The sequence below is a fragment of the Lipotes vexillifer genome, unplaced genomic scaffold (genome assembly GCF_000442215.2).
Source record: "Lipotes vexillifer unplaced genomic scaffold, Lipotes_vexillifer_v1.1 scaffold912, whole genome shotgun sequence".
In the NCBI taxonomy this organism is placed as follows: domain Eukaryota; kingdom Metazoa; phylum Chordata; class Mammalia; order Artiodactyla; family Lipotidae; genus Lipotes; species Lipotes vexillifer.
In genome coordinates, this window is record NW_006782931.1 from 586829 (window position 1) to 605237 (window position 18409).

General features: G+C 37.5%; 1 protein-coding gene across 2 annotated transcripts in view; it reads left to right on the top strand.

Moving 5' to 3' along the window:
* Positions 1–18409, top strand: part of ADAMTSL1 (ADAMTS like 1) — a 472821-nt gene that overhangs the window by 55412 nt on the left and 399000 nt on the right. For both annotated transcript variants that reach the window (XM_007455565.1, XM_007455564.1), the window contains exon 3: positions 8321–8366. In XM_007455565.1, the coding sequence (XP_007455627.1) occupies positions 8321–8366 (46 nt within the window). The remainder of the gene's footprint in view (positions 1–8320; positions 8367–18409) is intronic.

Sequence of the window (18409 nt, forward strand, 5' to 3'; positions counted from 1 at the left end):
CCTTGTTTCTCTTTCATTTATTTCTGCCCTGATCTTTATGATTTCTTTCCCTTGGGTTATTTTGTTGTTCGTTGTCTTCTTTCTCTAGTTCCTTTAAGTGTAAGGTTAGATTTTATTTTATTTTTTGAGATTTTTCTTGTTTCTTGAGGTGAGATTGAATTGCTACACACTTCCCTCTTAGAACTTCTTTTTCTGCATTGCATAGGTTTTGCGTTGTTGTGTTTTCATTGTCATTTGTTTCTATGTATTTTTTTATTTCCTCTTTGATGTCTTCAGCTGTTTCTTGGTTATTTAGTAGCGTATTGTTTAGCCTCCATGTGTTTGTGTTTTTTACAGTTTTTTTTCTTCCTGTAATTGATTTCTAATCTCATAGTATTGTGGTCAGAAAACATGCTTGATACAATTTCAATTTTCTTAAATTTTCTGAGGCTTGATTTGTGCCCCAAGATGTGATCTATCCTGGAGAGTGTTCCATGTGCATGTGAGAAGAACTGCCACTTTCAGGTGGAAAGTCCTGTAAATATCAATTAAAGCTATCTGGTGTTATGTGTCATTTAAAGCCTGTGTTTCCTTATTTATTTTCTGTCTGGATGCTCTGTCCATTGGTTTAAGTGGGGTGTTAAAGTCCCCCACTTTCATTGTGTTACTGTAGATTTCCCCTTTTATGGCTGTTAGCTTTTGCCTTATGTATTGAGATGCTCCTCTATTGGGTGTATAAATATTTATTATTGTTCTGTCTCCTTCTTGGATTGATACTTTGATCATTATGTAGTGTCTTTTTTGTCTCTTGTAACAATCTTTATTTTAAAATCTATCTTGTCTGATATCAGTATTGCTATTCCAGCCTTCTTTTGATTTCCATTTTCATGGAATATCCTTTTCCATCCCTTCACTTTTAGTCTGTATGTGTCCCTAGGTCTGAAGTGGGTCTCCTATAGACAGCGTATAGACGGGTCTTGTTTATGTATCCATTCAGCCAGTCTGTGTGTTTTGGTTGGAGCATTTAATGCATGTATATTAAAGGTAATTATTAATATGTGTGTTCCTATTACCATTTTGTTAATTGTTTGGGGTTTGTTTTTGTGGTTCTTTTTCTTCTCTTGTGTTTCCTGCCTAGAGAATTTCCTGTGGCATTTGTTGTAAAGTAGGTTTGGTGGTACTGAGTTCTGTTAGCTTTTGCTTGTCTGTAAAGGTTTTGATTTCTCCATCGAATCTGAATGAGATCCTTGCTGGGTAGAGTAATCTTGGTTGTAGGTTTTTTCCTTTCATCACTTTAAATATGTCCTGCCACTCCCTTCTGGCCTGCAGAGTTTCTCCTGAAAAATCAGCTGATAACCTTATGGGGATCCCCTTGTATGTTATTTGTTGCTTTTACCTTGATGCTTTTAATATTTTGCTTTGAATTTAGTTTTTGTTAGTTTGATTAATATGTGACTTGGCATGTTTCTCCTTGAGTTTATCCTGCCTGGGACTCTGCAGTTCATGGACTTGGGTGGCTATTTCCCTTTTCATGTTAGGGAAGTTTTCAACTATAATCTCTTCAGATATTTTCTCAGACCCTTTCTCTTTCTATTCTTCTTCTGGGGCCCCTATTATTCAAATGTTTGTGCGTTTAATATTGTCCCAGAAGTTTCTGAGACTGTCATCATTTCTTTTCACTCTTTTCTCTTTATTCTGCTCCTCAGCAGTTATTTCCACCATTCTGTCTTCCAGCTCACTTATTTGTTCTTCTGCTTCAGTTATTCTGCTATTGATTCCTTCTAGTGTATTTTTCATTTCAGTTATTGTGCTGTTCCTCACTGTTTGTTTGTTCTTTAATTCTTCTAGGTCCTTGTTAATCATTTCTTGTATTTTCTCAATCTGTGCCTCCATTCTGCTTCCAAGGTTTTGGATCATCTTTACTATCATTACTCTGAATTCTTTTTCAGGCAGGTTGCCTATTTCCTCTTCATTTATTTGGTCTTTTATTTGATCTTTACTCCTTCGTCTGTAACATATTTTTTTGTTGTCTCATTTTTTTGATGGGTGGGGCTGTGTTCCTGTCTTACTGCTTGTTTAGCCTGAGGCGTCCAGCACTGGAGTTTGCAGGCAGTTGGGTAGAGCGGGGTCTCGGTGCCCTGATGAAGACCACTGGGAGACTTCACACTGATCAGTATTCCCTGGGGCCTGAGGTTCTCTGTTAGTGGTTTGGACTCTGTGCTCCCATCACAGAAGCTCAGGCCCAACCCCTGGCCTGGAAACCAAGATTCCGCAAGCTGCGCAGCATGGCAAAAAAGAAGAAAGGCAACAAACAAAACGGAGCAGAACAATAACAAAGAATAAAAATACAATAAAATTAGAAAAATAAAAAATGTATTACAAAACATAAAAATATAAGTGAAACAACAAAAGGAAGGCAAACCAGAACCACAACGGCCAAAAAAAAAAAAACTCTGAAAAGTCCTTGGTGGGGGTCAGGGGGGTAGGCAAGGGAGGGCGGGGCTGGGGATCAGGAACTGTGCAGCCAGAAAAGGCCCTGGGGGTGGGGTGAGGGGCATGGCTTAGGCTCAGCATGGCCAGAGGGGGCCCTGGAGGACGGTGGTTCAGGCCTGGGACCTCAGTAGGCTTGCCAGGCCCGAGGGGGGGGGGGGAATGGTATTCATGCTATTCCAGCCTTCTTTTGATTTCCATTTTCATGGAATATCCTTTTCCATCCCTTCACTTTTAGTCTGTATGTGTCCCTAGGTCTGAAGTGGGTCTCCTATAGACAGCGTATAGACGGGTCTTGTTTATGTATCCATTCAGCCAGTCTGTGTGTTTTGGTTGGAGCATTTAATGCATGTATATTAAAGGTAATTATTAATATGTGTGTTCCTATTACCATTTTGTTAATTGTTTGGGGTTTGTTTTTGTGGTTCTTTTTCTTCTCTTGTGTTTCCTGCCTAGAGAATTTCCTGTGGCATTTGTTGTAAAGTAGGTTTGGTGGTACTGAGTTCTGTTAGCTTTTGCTTGTCTGTAAAGGTTTTGATTTCTCCATCGAATCTGAATGAGATCCTTGCTGGGTAGAGTAATCTTGGTTGTAGGTTTTTTCCTTTCATCACTTTAAATATGTCCTGCCACTCCCTTCTGGCCTGCAGAGTTTCTCCTGAAAAATCAGCTGATAACCTTATGGGGATCCCCTTGTATGTTATTTGTTGCTTTTACCTTGATGCTTTTAATATTTTGCTTTGAATTTAGTTTTTGTTAGTTTGATTAATATGTGACTTGGCATGTTTCTCCTTGAGTTTATCCTGCCTGGGACTCTGCAGTTCATGGACTTGGGTGGCTATTTCCCTTTTCATGTTAGGGAAGTTTTCAACTATAATCTCTTCAGATATTTTCTCAGACCCTTTCTCTTTCTATTCTTCTTCTGGGGCCCCTATTATTCAAATGTTTGTGCGTTTAATATTGTCCCAGAAGTTTCTGAGACTGTCATCATTTCTTTTCACTCTTTTCTCTTTATTCTGCTCCTCAGCAGTTATTTCCACCATTCTGTCTTCCAGCTCACTTATTTGTTCTTCTGCTTCAGTTATTCTGCTATTGATTCCTTCTAGTGTATTTTTCATTTCAGTTATTGTGCTGTTCCTCACTGTTTGTTTGTTCTTTAATTCTTCTAGGTCCTTGTTAATCATTTCTTGTATTTTCTCAATCTGTGCCTCCATTCTGCTTCCAAGGTTTTGGATCATCTTTACTATCATTACTCTGAATTCTTTTTCAGGCAGGTTGCCTATTTCCTCTTCATTTATTTGGTCTTTTATTTGATCTTTACTCCTTCGTCTGTAACATATTTTTTTGTTGTCTCATTTTTTTGATGGGTGGGGCTGTGTTCCTGTCTTACTGCTTGTTTAGCCTGAGGCGTCCAGCACTGGAGTTTGCAGGCAGTTGGGTAGAGCGGGGTCTCGGTGCCCTGATGAAGACCACTGGGAGACTTCACACTGATCAGTATTCCCTGGGGCCTGAGGTTCTCTGTTAGTGGTTTGGACTCTGTGCTCCCATCACAGAAGCTCAGGCCCAACCCCTGGCCTGGAAACCAAGATTCCGCAAGCTGCGCAGCATGGCAAAAAAGAAGAAAGGCAACAAACAAAACGGAGCAGAACAATAACAAAGAATAAAAATACAATAAAATTAGAAAAATAAAAAATGTATTACAAAACATAAAAATATAAGTGAAACAACAAAAGGAAGGCAAACCAGAACCACAACGGCCAAAAAAAAAAAAACTCTGAAAAGTCCTTGGTGGGGGTCAGGGGGGTAGGCAAGGGAGGGCGGGGCTGGGGATCAGGAACTGTGCAGCCAGAAAAGGCCCTGGGGGTGGGGTGGGGGGCATGGCTTAGGCTCAGCATGGCCAGAGGGGGCCCTGGAGGACGGTGGTTCAGGCCTGGGACCTCAGTAGGCTTGCCAGGCCCGAGTGGGTGGGGGAAATGCTATCCACATTCCCCTCTGATCCCCTGATACCCCGAAGGTCTCTCCCTGTCCCTGCTAATCCCCACTCTGTGGGTGGGCCCCTCCTAGTGTGGGAACCCCTCTCCTCCCCCACCGCCGTTTGTTTTTGTTTTGTTTTTGCTAAATGAGAAGCATTTAATTCAATCTTTTACATTATATGCTTACTTTTCCTGTTACCCAAGGATGCTTTTTTTAAATTATTGAACTATAGTTGATTTACAATATTATGTTAGTTTCAGGCATACATCAAAGTGATTCAGATATCTGTATCTATCTATCTATATATATGTATTCTTTTACAGATTTTTTTCCATTGTAGGTTATTACAAGCTACTGAATATAGTTCCCTGTGCTATACAGTAAATCCTTGTTGTTTATCTATTTTATATATAGTAGTGTGTATATGTTAATCCCAAACTCCTAATTTGTCCTCCCCCGCATTTCCCCTTTGGTAACCATAAGTTTGTTTTCTATATTTGTGACTCTGTTTCTGTTTTGTAAATAAGTTTAATTATATTATTTTTTTAGATTCCATATATAAGTGCTATTATATACTATTTGTATTTATTTGACTTACTTCACTTAGTATGATCATCTCTAGGTCCATCTCAAGGATGCTTTTAGAACATACGTAGTAGGTATTCATAGTTTAAAATATCTGGGAAAAGGCTCATTTAAATTATTGAACTAGATGTTTTTCTGCTTTTTAATTTTTTTAGTAAGCATTATCTCTAATAACCCCATTGACGTTTGGATAGAACTTTTGTGAGTTATCTCAGTTGGTGATCGCAACTTTAGGCACTGCCGTTTCCGTATACAGTGATATCCAGTTGACAGATGAGGAAGCAAAAACCCTGAGAGGACAAGAGGCTTACGCAAGGGGAAGAGCAAAGTCTATGACTCAGATTGTCAAACTCCTAATTCAGATGTGTTTCCATTATTCCTTTCAGGGAGATAAGGTTAGGAAAAGAAAATAAAAGGAGGGTGAAAAACATAGCATTTTAAGGTCTTCATGATTAATGCCAGAGTTCACTTTTTTAAGGCAAGAAGTCATCATTGGATCTCCTATGTTTTAAAACCTTCAGTGGTTCCCCTCTGCCTATTGCAAAGTTCACAGTTAGAAGGCTTTTTTTTAATCTCTTTTCAGTTCCCCACATACACCCAAAACTACACAACCAAACCACTTGAAAATGTACAAACACACCATATCTTTTCATTCCTCTATGCCTTTGCCTATGGTTTCTTCTCCACATATCCTTCACCCTCTTTTAATATCTGTTATATTTTTACATCTATTATATAATTAATTTATTTGTTAAATGTCTATATAATGCTTACTATGTGTGAGGCACTGTTTGAAGTGCTTCACAAATATTAACTCAGTTACTCCTCATAATAATCCCAGGAGATAAGCAATATTATCCCATTTTAAAGATGACAAAACTGAGGTATAGAAACTAAGGAATCAGGATTCCAGAAAGAAGGTTCTGCTGTCAAACTGGGTACTCTTAACCATTACAGTATGTCACATATGCACTAGGAATTCCAAAATTGAAAAACATATCACATTCAGCCAACACTGATGTATACATGGCATGCTACCAAAGGCGTCCAGGTCATAGCATTAATTACCTTGTAAATTTACCATCAACTGGAGCCTAGCTCTCATCTTTTTAAACTCAGAAACCTGATATTTTTCAGCAGTCACACCAAGAACAAATCCTTCTCTTGGAGGTGGACTTGCAATGACTTGGCCCGTGAGGTTAATATTTCAAGTTAAAATGCCAATTTATTAACTTACAGTGAGAAGTAGAACTGTCCATAACATGGACCATTCCCATGTCAGCATGACCAGTGCCTCTGCCTCTTAGCAGTCATGTAAAAACAGACCACTCTTGGCAAATTGCTTTGATCAACATGGCATTGTAATGAGGGATATTTCTGGGATGAGCAAAAAATTCACTGGCATCAGCTAGGTTAGTGTGAGGCATCTGGACTGTGATAGCCACAGCCTAGCCAAGGGGATCAGGAGGACATGAAGTTCATTGGCCCTTAGCCTGGGACATTGCTGGGCTGGGCACTGGCAACCTAGTATCTCTTCCATTCTCCTTTTTTTCTATGATTCTGGCCAGCCCTTTTTTTCCTTTGTTACATTCTACTGTTGAGTACAGTTGGTTACAGTCAAGTCTTCAAGACTGGGACCTTTCTATCTCTCTAAGATAGCCTTTGTGTAATTGTATTTTCAGGTGACAGTTTCTTTTTGATGACGTTCTTGAGACCTAACACAAATACTATCTAGCTTTTTTTACACTGAATTATATGAATATTTTCTTAGTAGCGAAGACCAAGTCATGCTCATTCTTCTTTGTATTCCCAGAAGTAAATGTATTGCCCAGTATATAATAGGAGCTCAATGGGCGTGTGCTGAACAAACAAGTGAATTAGGGGGCAGTAAAGCATGGTTATGAGTGTAAGCTCTGAATGGCTCAGTTTCAAATCTCAGCTCTATTACTTAATAGTTGTGTGATTTTGGCAAGTTACTTAACCTCCCTAAGCTTACATTTTCTCTTACATTTTCTCTTCTGTAAAATGGGTATAATGATAGTACCCTGTCTCCCAGTGTTCTTGAGAAGAGTAAATAAATTAATACATATAACAAACTTAGAAATATACCTGGAATTCCATAACTATTAGTTATTAGTATGATAATTCTCTCAGAATTTCATATTTTACTTGTTTTTTTATAAGTGTGACTTATTTTGAAAGAGCAGAGTACTGCTGTTCTTAAATGTCATCATTGAACACTTAATAAAAAATTGATTGTTTTTGTTCACAAGAGTTCCATAAAATGGAAACTCCCATATATTGCTGGTGGGAGAATGCAATGGTACAACCTTTATGGAATGCAATTTGGCAATATTTATCAAGAGCCTTATAGAAGTTCTTTCCCTTTAGTGCTGTAATTCCCTTTCTAGAAACTTAGCTCTCCTAAAGTCATAGTCAGAAACTTGGATGAAACATACGCATGGACATGGTTTATCACATGATCACTTATCAAACCCCAAATTAGAAACTACTTAAATGACAAGAAATGGAAGAATGATTACACAAGTTATATCATTTGATGGAATAGATTGTAGCTCTCAAAATGATGTCTTTAAAGTTATTTAGTAGTGTGGAAAAATAACTCCAAAAATTTTTACGTGGAAAAAAAGCAAGCTATAAAATTGTATAAGTGATGTTATTTCCTCTGCATCGGAAAGAAATTAATAAATCAAAATAATAGTGATTATCTTTAGATGAGACAACTATGGGGGATTTTTGTTCTTTTGCGTCATCTTTCTTTTCTAAAACCTCCACAATGAGGATGTACTTTAGAAATGAAGATAATTCTTTAAGAATTATGACTTTCATATTCTTAGATGTGTAATTTTAAAAGCCATGTTGAGTCCAATTTTTATCGTATTCTAAATGTAAGATCTATCATATTAGTGAAACCTATCTTTAGTTTTATACCAGAGATAATTAACAGAGGATTCATTTAATATTAATATTTATCAGAAAACCTTGCATTAAATCTATTTGATTAAATAAGATCTCATTACAAGTACGTACTTTGACAACTTTTGAAGCAAAATGAATGCTTAGTTTCAACCCTCATAGAGAAATCAATTTATGTATACAACTCCTTGAGATCTGCTCAATTTAACATTTGATAGTAATTCCTCTAAGAGCATACTCAGAAGAAAAGAGAGGCTTTTATATTGGTACTGAGAAGAAATGGTTTTTGTAACAAAACAGTTCAAATTTTGGGCCCTTCATAGGTAGTAATGAGTTTTTTTTTTTTTTTTTTTTCTAGGAGCTGTGAGGGAAGAAATATCCGATATAGAACATGCAGTAATGTGGTAAGTATTAAGGTTCTATGACTGTGATAAGGTATTTATTTTATTTTATTTTATTTATTTTTTTATACAGCAGGTTCTTATTAGTCATCCATTTTATATACCTCAGTGTATACACATCAATCCCAATCTCCCAGTTCATCCCACCACCACCACCACCCCCCGCCGCTTTCCCCCCTTGATGTCCATACATTTGTTCTCTGCATCTGTGTCTCAATTTCTGCCCTGTGAACCGGTTCATCTGTACTATTTTTCTAGCTTCCACATATATGCGTTAATATACTACATTTGTTTTTCTCTTTCTGACTTACTTCACTCTGTATGACAGTCTCTAGAGGCATCCATGTCTCAACAAATAACCCAATTTCATTCCTTTTCATGGCTGAGTAATATTCCATCGTATATATGTACCACATCTTCTTTATCCATTCGTCTGTCATTGGGCATTTAGGTTGCTTCCATGACCTGGCTATTGTAAATAGTGCTGCAATGAACATTGGGGTGGCTGTGTCTCTTTGAATTATGGTTTTCTCTGGGTATATGCCCAGTAGTAGAATTGCAAGGTCATATGGTAATTCTATTTTTAGTTTTTTAAGGAACCTCCATACAGTTCTCCATAGTGGCTGTATCCCACCAACAGTGCAAGAGGGCTCCCTTTTTCCACACCCTCTCCAGCATTTGTTGTTTGTAGATTTTCTGATGATGCCCATTCTAACTGGTGTGAGGTGATACCTCACTGTAGTTTTGATTTGCATTTCTCTAATAATTAGTGATGTTGAGCAGCTTTCAATGTGCTTCTTAGCCATCTTAATGTCTTCTTTTGAGAAATGTCTGTTTAGGTCTTCTGCCCATTTCTGGATTGGGTTGTTTGTTTTTTTTAATATTGAGCTGCATGAGCTGTTTATATATTTTGGATATTAATCCTTTGTCCGCTGATTCATTTGTAAATATTTTCTCCCATTCTGAGGGTTGTCTTTTCGTCTTCTTTATGCTTTCCTTTGCTGTGCAAAAGCTTTTAAGTTTCATTAAGTCCCATTTGTTTATTTTTGTTTCTATTTCCATTACTCTAGGAGGTGGATCAAAAAAGATCTTGCTGTGATTTATGTCAAAGAGTGTTCACCTATGTTTTCCTCTAAGAGATTTATAGTGTCTGGTCTTACGTTTAGGTCTCTAATCCATTTTGAGTTTATTTTTGTGTATGGTGTTATGGAGTGTTCTATTTTCATTCTTTTACATGTAGCTGTCCAGTTTTCCCAGCACCACTTATTGAAGAGACTGTCTTTTCTCCATTGTAGAGTCTTGCCTCCTTTGTCATAGATTGCGTAACCATAGGTGCTTGGGTTTATCTGTGGGCTTTCTATCTCTTTCCATTGATCTATATTTCTGTTTTACTGACAGTACCATATAGTCTTGATTACTGTAGCTTTGTAGTATAGTCTGAAGTCAGGGAGTCTGATTCCTCCAGCGCCGCTTTTTTCCCTCAAGACTGCTTTGGCTCTTCGGGGTCTTTTGTGTCTCCATAGAAATTGTAAAATGTTTTGTTCTAGTTCTGTGAAAAATGCCATTGGTAGTTTGATAGGGATGGCACTGAATCTGTAGATTGCTTTGGGTAGTATTGTCATTTTCACAATATTGATTCTTCCAACCTAAGAACATGGTATATCTCTCCATCTGTTTGTGTCTCCTTTAATTTCTTTCATCATTGGCTTATAGTTTTCTGCATACAGGTCTTTTGTCTCCTTAGGTAGGTTTATTCCTAGGTATTTTATTCTTTTCGTTGCAGTGGTAAATGGAAGTGTTTCCTTAATTTCTCTTTCAGATTTTTGTCGTTAGTGTATAGGAATGCAAGATATTTCTGTGCATCAATTTTGTATCCTGCTACTTTACCGGATTCATTGATTAGCTCTAGTAGTTTTCTGGTAGCATCTTTAGGATTCTCTATGTATAGTATCATGTCATCTGCAAACAGTGACAGTTTTAATTCTTCTTTTCCAATTTGGATTCCTTTTATTTCTTTTTCTTCTCTGACTGCCATGACTAGGACTTCCAAAACTATGTTGAATAGTAGTGGTGAGAGTGGACATCCTTGTCTTGTTCCTGATCTTGGAGGAAATGCTTTCAGTTTTTCACCATTGAGAATGATGTTTGCTGTGGGCTTGTTGTATATGGCCTTTATTATGTTTGGGTAGGTTCCCCCTATGCCCACTTTCTGGACAGTTTTTGTCATAAATGAGTGTAGAATTTTGTCAAAAGGTTTTTCTGCATCTACTGAGATGATTATATGGTTTTCATCCTTCAGTTTGTTAATATGGTGTACCACATTGATTGATTTGCATATATTGAAGAATCCTTGCATCCCTGGGAAAAACCCCACTTGATCATGGTGTATGATCCTTTTAATGTGTTGTTGTTTTCTGTTTGCTGGTATTTTGTTGAGGATTTTTGCATCTATATTCATTGGTGATATTGGTCTGTAATTTTCTTTTTTGTAGTATCTTTGTCTGGTTTTGGTGTCAGGGTGATGGTGCCCTCATAGATTGAGTTTGGGAGTGTTCCTTCCTCCGCAGTGTTTTGGAAGAGTTTGAGAAGGATGCATGTTAGCTCTTCTCTAAATGTTTGATAGAATTCACCTGTGAAGCCATCTGGTCCTGGACTTCTGTTTGTTGGAAGATTTTTAATCACAGTTTCAATTTCATTACTTGTGATTGGTCTGTTCATATTTTCTATATCTTCCTTGTTCAGTCTTGGAAGGTTATACCTTTCTAAGAATTGTCCATTTCTTCCAGGATGTCCATTTTATTGGCATAGCATTGCTTGTAGTAGTCTGTTAGGATGCTTTGTAGTTCTGCGGTGTCTGTTGTAACTTTTTTTTCATTTCTAATTTAATTGATTTCAGTCCTCTCCCTCTTTTTCTTGATGAGTCTGGCTAATGCTTTATCGATTTTGTTTATCTTCTCAAAGAACCAGCTTTTAGTTTTACTGATCTTTGCTATTGTTTTCTTTGTTTCTATTTCATTTTTTTGTGCTCTGATCTTTATGATTTCTTTCCTTCTGCTAGCTTTGGGTTTTGTTTGTTCTTCTTTCTGTAGTTCCTTTAGGTGTGAGCTTACATTATTTATTTGAGATTTTTCTTGTTTTATGGGGTAGCCTTGTAAAGCTACAAACTTCCCTCTTAGAACTGCTTTTGCTGCATCCCATAGGTTTTGGATCGTCGTGTTTTCATTGGCGTTTGTCTCTAGGTAGTTTTTGATTTCGTCTTTGATTTCTTCACTGATCACTTGGTTATTTAGTAACGTATTGTTTAGCCTCCATGTGTTTGTGTTTTTTATGTTTTTTTCCCTGTAATTGATTTCTAATCTCATAGTATTGTGGTCAGAAAAGATGCTTGATATGATTTCAATTTTCTTAAATTTACTGAGGCTTGATTTGTGACCCAAGATGTGATCTATCCTGGAGAATGTTCCATGTGCTCTTGAGAAGAAAGTGTAAGCTGCTGTTTTTGGATGGAATGTCCTATAAATATCGATTAAATCTATTGTTCTGTTGTGTCATTTAAAGCTTCTATTTCCTTATTTATTTTCATTTTGGATGATCTGTCCATTAGTTTAAGTGAGGTGTTAAAGTCCCCCACTATCAATTTGTTACTGTTGATTTCCTCTTTTATAGCTGTTAGCAGTTGCCTTATGTATTGAGGTGCTCCTATGTTGGGTGCATATATATTTATAATTGTTATATCTTCTCCTTGGATTGATGCCCTGATGGTTATGTAGTGTCCTTCCTTGTCTCTTGTAACATTCTTTATTTTAAAGTCTATTTTATCTGATATGAGTATTGCTACTCCAGCTTTCTTTTGATTTCCATTTGCATGGAATATCTTTTTCCATCCCCTCATTTTCAGTCTGTATGTGTCCCTAGGTCTGAAGTGCATCTCTTGTAGACAGCATATATATGGGTCTTGTTTTTCTGTCCTTTCAGCAAGCCTGTCTTTTGGTTGGAGCATTTAATCCTTTCACCTTTAGGGTAATTATCGATACATATGTTCCTATGACCATTTTCTTAATTGTTTTGGGTTTGTTTTTTTAGGTCCTTTTCTTCTCTTGTATTTCCCACTTAGAGAAGTTCCTTTAGCATTTGTTGTAGAGCTGGTTTTGTGGTGCTGAATCCTCTTATCTTTTGCTTGTCTTTGAAGCTTTTGATTTCTCCATTGAATCTGAATGAGATCCTTGCCAGGTAGTGTAATTTGGGTTGTAGGTTCTTCCCTTTCATCACTTTAAGTATATCATGCCACTCCCTTCTGGCTTGTAGAGTTTCTGCTGAGAAATCAGCTGTTAACCTTATGGGAGTTCCCTTGTATGTTATTTGTCAATTTTCCCTTGCTGCTTTCAGTGATTTTTCTTTGTCTTTATTTTTTGTCAATTTGTTTATTATGTGTCTCAGCATGTTTCTCCTTGGGTTTATCGTGTGGGACTCTCTGTGCTTCCTGGACTTGGGTGGCTATTTCCTTTCCCATGTTAGGGAAATTTTCGACTATATCTCTTTAAATATTTTCTCGGGTCCTTTCTCTCTCTCTTCTCCTTCTGGGACCCCTATAATGTGAATGTTGTTGAGTTTAATGGTGTCCCAGAGGTCTCTTAGGCTGTCTTCATTTCTTTTCATTCTTTTTTCTTTATTCTGTTCCACAGCAGTGAATTCCACCATTCTGTCTTCCAGGTCACTTATCCGTTCCTCTGCCTCAGTTATTCTGCTGTTGATTCCTTGTAGTGTAGTTTTCATTGCAGATATTGTACTGTTCATCTCTGTTTGTTCTTTAATTCTTCTAGGTCTTTGTTAAACATTTCTTGCATCTTCTCGATCTTTACCTCTATTCTGTTTCCAAGGTCCTGGATCATCTTCACTATCATTATTCTGAATTCTTTTTCTGGAAGGTTGCCTATCTCCACTTCATTTAGTTGTTTTATCTTGTTCCTTCATCTGGTACATAGCCCTCTGCCTTTTCATCTTGTCTATGTTTCTGTGAATGTGGTTTTTGTTCCACAGGCTGCAGAATTGTAATTCTTCTTGCTTCTGCTCTCTGCCCTCTGGTGGATGAGGCTATCCTGGTAGTAATGGAGGGTCTCCTGCAGAGTCAGGGGGTGGTTGTGTCTCATCGTGAGGACAAGGACACTGGCGGCAGAAGTTCTGGGAAGTACTTCTTGGTGTGAGCCCTTCCAGAGTCCACCATTAGCCCCACCAAGGAGCCCGGGTGATAAGGTATTTTTTTAAGCACTGACTAATGCTAAGGAGTTTCACATATCTTGAGCAGAAATCAACCAAGTAGTATTTCAGCAAGAGTTATTTAATTTCACAGTATATGGATTATTCACATCAAAAAAATAGGTATTTTTAATGTTCCTCAATACAAACTTTTAATCATTTGGCCAGATTGAAACTTCAGAATAAGGAATCTGTTTTCTCTCTGCTTTCTGGCTTTTCACATCCAGGTCTCTTGAGAACAAATAAGAGGAATGATAAAAGGGAAACCACTTGGGCATCATGAAATAAATATCAGTTAATCAAACTCAGATTTGCCAAATTCATTTGTTTAGCAAATACTATTCAATGCCAACTGTGTGAGGCACGGCACTACTACAAGGATAAATAGCATGTGGTCACTGTCTTAAAACATCTGTTTTACGGTAATGGATGTAGAAAGAGAAGACAGATGTGCACATAACCACATCCTAGGGCAAAATATGACAAACGTAGTAAGAAAGGGATAAAGTTCTTGTGGGTTAAAAGCAGAGAGAAACCTGAAGGGCCTTCAAGGAGGAGGTGATTTGAGGTAGGGCTAAGAAGGCTAGGAGTGCTGTGACTGGCTCAGATTGGGTGGGAGGGGATGACAACCAGTCCAAATGGAGGGGACATAATGGGCAACTTTGGAGACAAGAATGTTGAAGGTGTGTTCTGTACATGAATTTGGGTACGATTGTGCTTAGAGGTATGGAAGAGAAGAATTGAAAGATATTTTGAGGTTACACCATGACCAGATTTGAATGTTAAGCTTCTGAGTTTATATTAGTTCAGTGAGTAATGGAGGGTCACCAGAGATTGTGGAGCGAGAGAAGGATATTGTAGAGTTCCACTTTAGGAAGTTTATTTCTGTGGTGATATGAGGGATGCACTGGAACAGGAAACAGGTGGGAAGCAAGAAGTAATGAGGGCTGAAACCAGGAGGAAATAGATATAGGAGAGATCAAAATTAAGGTCACTCTGCGCAACTTAACAAGTGATTTAAATGAGAGTGATGAGTTGAAATGGGAATAAAGGAAACAGAGGCATATGCATGTTTAGAGCTCTAGCACTTCCTGATCCCTCTGTTGGAAAAGCTCTTTCTTTGATATTTACATGATGGGCATCTTCTTTATTCCGATCTCGGCTCAGATACCATTTCCTCAAAGAGGTTTCCTTGACCACCTTATCTAATGTGGTGGTCCCACTGCCTGGCCCAATTCCTCACAATAGTCAATCAACCACATTTTACTTTTTTTTTTTAAAGGTCTTATCCCTACCAGAATTTATCTTATTTGATTACTTGTTGGTGTTCTGCTTTCCCACTCTCGAATGTAAACTCCATGAGGATAGAGCCTCGTTCACCTCGTCCACTCCTTCATCCCCAGTGCCTAGAATGGCTGACTTACATATATTAAGGAGGCTGCTAGGACTTAGTCTGGCAATACTGAGATGCACAAAAAAAAAATGGAGAGTGGATTCCACATATAAGCAATATCATATAATATTTGTCTTTCTCTGTCTGACTTGCTTCACTTAATCTCTAGGTCCATCCATGTTGCTGCAAATGACATTATTTCATTCGTTTTTATGGCTGAGTAATATTTTATGGCTGAGGTAGATATTTGTTGAATACAAAATGAGTACCCATCTTCTGGAAGAACAGTGAATGTCATAATCAGAAGTATGAATATTGAGAGGAGGTTTTGGATATTGAGAGGAGGTTTCGGAGAGGAAAATAGTACATTTGATTTAGGGACACTGTTGAGTTTGATATGCAGGCTGGACTTGTAGGTGTTATATTCAACTAGGTTGGGGGGATCTGATCTGAGGAAAGAGATCGGGGCTCAAGAGACAGAAGCACAAAGCAATAAATACAGAATTTAAAGATTTGGCAGTAGTTTTTGTAGGTAGAGCAAATAGAATAATGGGAGAAGGGAACCTCGGAAGTTTGGTGCATGTCTGTACTCAGGAAGAAAGAGGACATAGTAAGAGATAAGCCATAAAAAGCATCATGAAAGAGGTAGCAGAAGAAATAAGAGAGAATTCTTAAAGATGTTCTACAGGATAAATGTTGCCAGAAAGTCAAAGTCTGAAAAAAAAAAAAAAGGCCAGTGGGAGAGCAGTTTCTCTAGTGTATTAGGAATAGAATCAGGATGGCAGTGGGTATAGCATATTAATGAGGAAATGGAATCAATAGGTCTAAGTTATTCTTATAAAGTGTTAACAGAGACACTTCATCATTTGTAGAGTCACAGAAGGGTGGGAAGGGCGTGTTGTTTTCTTTGTTTGTTAAAATAAGAGACCCCTTAAGAGATGAGTTGATCTGGAGGGAGAGATTGATGATATGTGCAGGTGAGGGTATACCGGATGCCACAGGTCCCAAAGCAGACATTGGGTGACAAGAAGAGAAGGACTCTTGATAAAGGAAAAAGACATACACTCTATTCTTAAAAAAACAGACACAGATCGAGAAAGAAGGGATGAGGATATAGAAAGCTTTTGAAGATGAGACAAGTTGAGGCTACTCGTGATGAGCAAGCTCAAGGTTCTCTATAGAGAAGTCTTCTAAGTCCTCTGCTGAAAGGGGAGGAGGGAAGTTGGACTTGGGACAGTAAGCATGAAGGCCTAGCACAGCCACTGGGGAAACTGAGTGGAAGCCAGCAAAGCAAAATTAAAGAACTGTTAGTAGTAGCAGAGAGGGTTCAACTGAGGTTAGAGAACTTGCCCTTACAGAGTATGTGGTCAGGAGGGTGTTAGGACTTAGTCTGGCAATACTGAGATGCACAAAAGAAAAATGGAGAGTGGATTCCACATATAAGCAATAGCATATAATATTTGTCTTTCTCTGTCTGACTTACTTCACTTAATCTCTAGGTCCATCTATGTTGCTGCAAATGACATTATTTCATTCTTTTTTATGGCTGACTAATATTCCATTGTGTACATGTACCACATCTTCTTTATCCAAATGGTACAAATGAACTTATTTACAAAACAGAATAGAGTCACAGATGTAGCAAACAAACTTATGGTTACCAAAGGCGAAAAGGGGGCGGAGGGATAAATTAGGAAATCAGGATTAATATATACACACTACTATAAATAAAATAGATAACCAATAAGGACCTACTGTATAGCACAGGGAAACCTACTCAATGTTCTGTAATAATCTATATGAGAAAATCTAAAGAAGAGTAGATATATGTATATCTATAACTGATTCACATTGCTGTACACCTGAAACTAACACAACATTGTAAATCAACTACAATAAAAAATTAAAAAAAAAAAAAAAAAGGAAAATGGACAGTGGAGGTGACCCCTGGCCAGAATACAGATGAGATGAGAAAGACTAAAATGAATGAACAGTATATATTTTTAAGTGCCTGACCAGGGAGAGCGTAAGGAACTAAAAGCCTTGATAATTGGGAGTGGAAGTAATTGTTCAATAGAAAATTTTGCCTAGTTTGTTTCCCTATTTCCATATAGGACACTGGGTGCCACAAGCCATAGCACTGTCTTCTTCACCACACACACATACCTCACTCAACTGTTGATTGATTAAAAAGATCAAAGAGCTGTAGTGCTTCTTTTTACATTTTAAAAAAATGGTATCGACAGTTTGTTGTAGTAATAGTAAGAAAAAAATTTGACGTAAATATACTATAGCTCCTTGGTTTTCTTTGTGATCCCTTTTATTGTAGTGATATATAAATATCATGGTTTTAAAAACACATGACATAGAAAACAAACTTATGGTTACCAAAGGGGAAAGGAGGCAGGGGGGAGGGATAAATTAGGAATTTGGGATTAACATATACACACTACTATATACAAAATAGATAACCAACAAGGACCTACTGTATAGCGCAGGGAACTCTACTCTAGACTTTGTAATAACCTATAAGGGAAAAGAATATGAAAAAAAAATATATATATATATATCTGTATAACTGGGTCACTTTGCTGTACACCTGAAACTAACACAACATTGTAAATCAACTATACTCCAATTTAAAAAAAAAAAAACCACAAAAAAACAAACAATGCAAAAATTTTTTAATTAAATGAATCATGAAATATGAAAAAAACACATGATGTTATTAAAGAATCTCTTTAACTTCCATTCCTTTTCTTTCTAACTTTTAGGATAGTAGAATGGGTCCAAACTATCCTAAGTAGATGAATGCCTAAAGCATCATGAGCAGATGTCTGCCTGCTCTTTCCTTAAAGCTCTTCAGAAACAGCCCCCAACTTCCATGCTATCATTATGAGCGTTTTCCGTGGACAGATGCAGGCTAAGACTGACCTAACATTACTTAAAACCCATAGCACCAGCCAACTCTTTACAGCTTGTAGAATCAAACTGACACTGAATTTTTTATGAGAACCTGGAGTCTTCAAGTAATTCTATGCTCTTTTTCTGGCTTTTGGCTACGACAGAAGCAACATTGTCAAAAAACGAAAAATTTCATAAGAAAGAATCTTTTCATAATCACACTCGAATTTTTCAAACTAACAAGTTCTGAACAATTCATTTAAATATTCCCCTTTTAGATGCTTGTTTGGGAAAAACTTGAGGGCCTCTTGTTAGATGAGCCTCCATCGTCACTCCGTAATCCCCGGACAGCTTCCTACGCCTCTTCTGGACCACTTCTGCAGAGATTCACTGTCTATTTATATTCTTTGTACTTGCTACACATAACATTTCTTTAGGTTCTTGTTCCCCAGAACAAGAGGGGGAGAAAACATCTCCTTAGATTCCCAATTTTTCT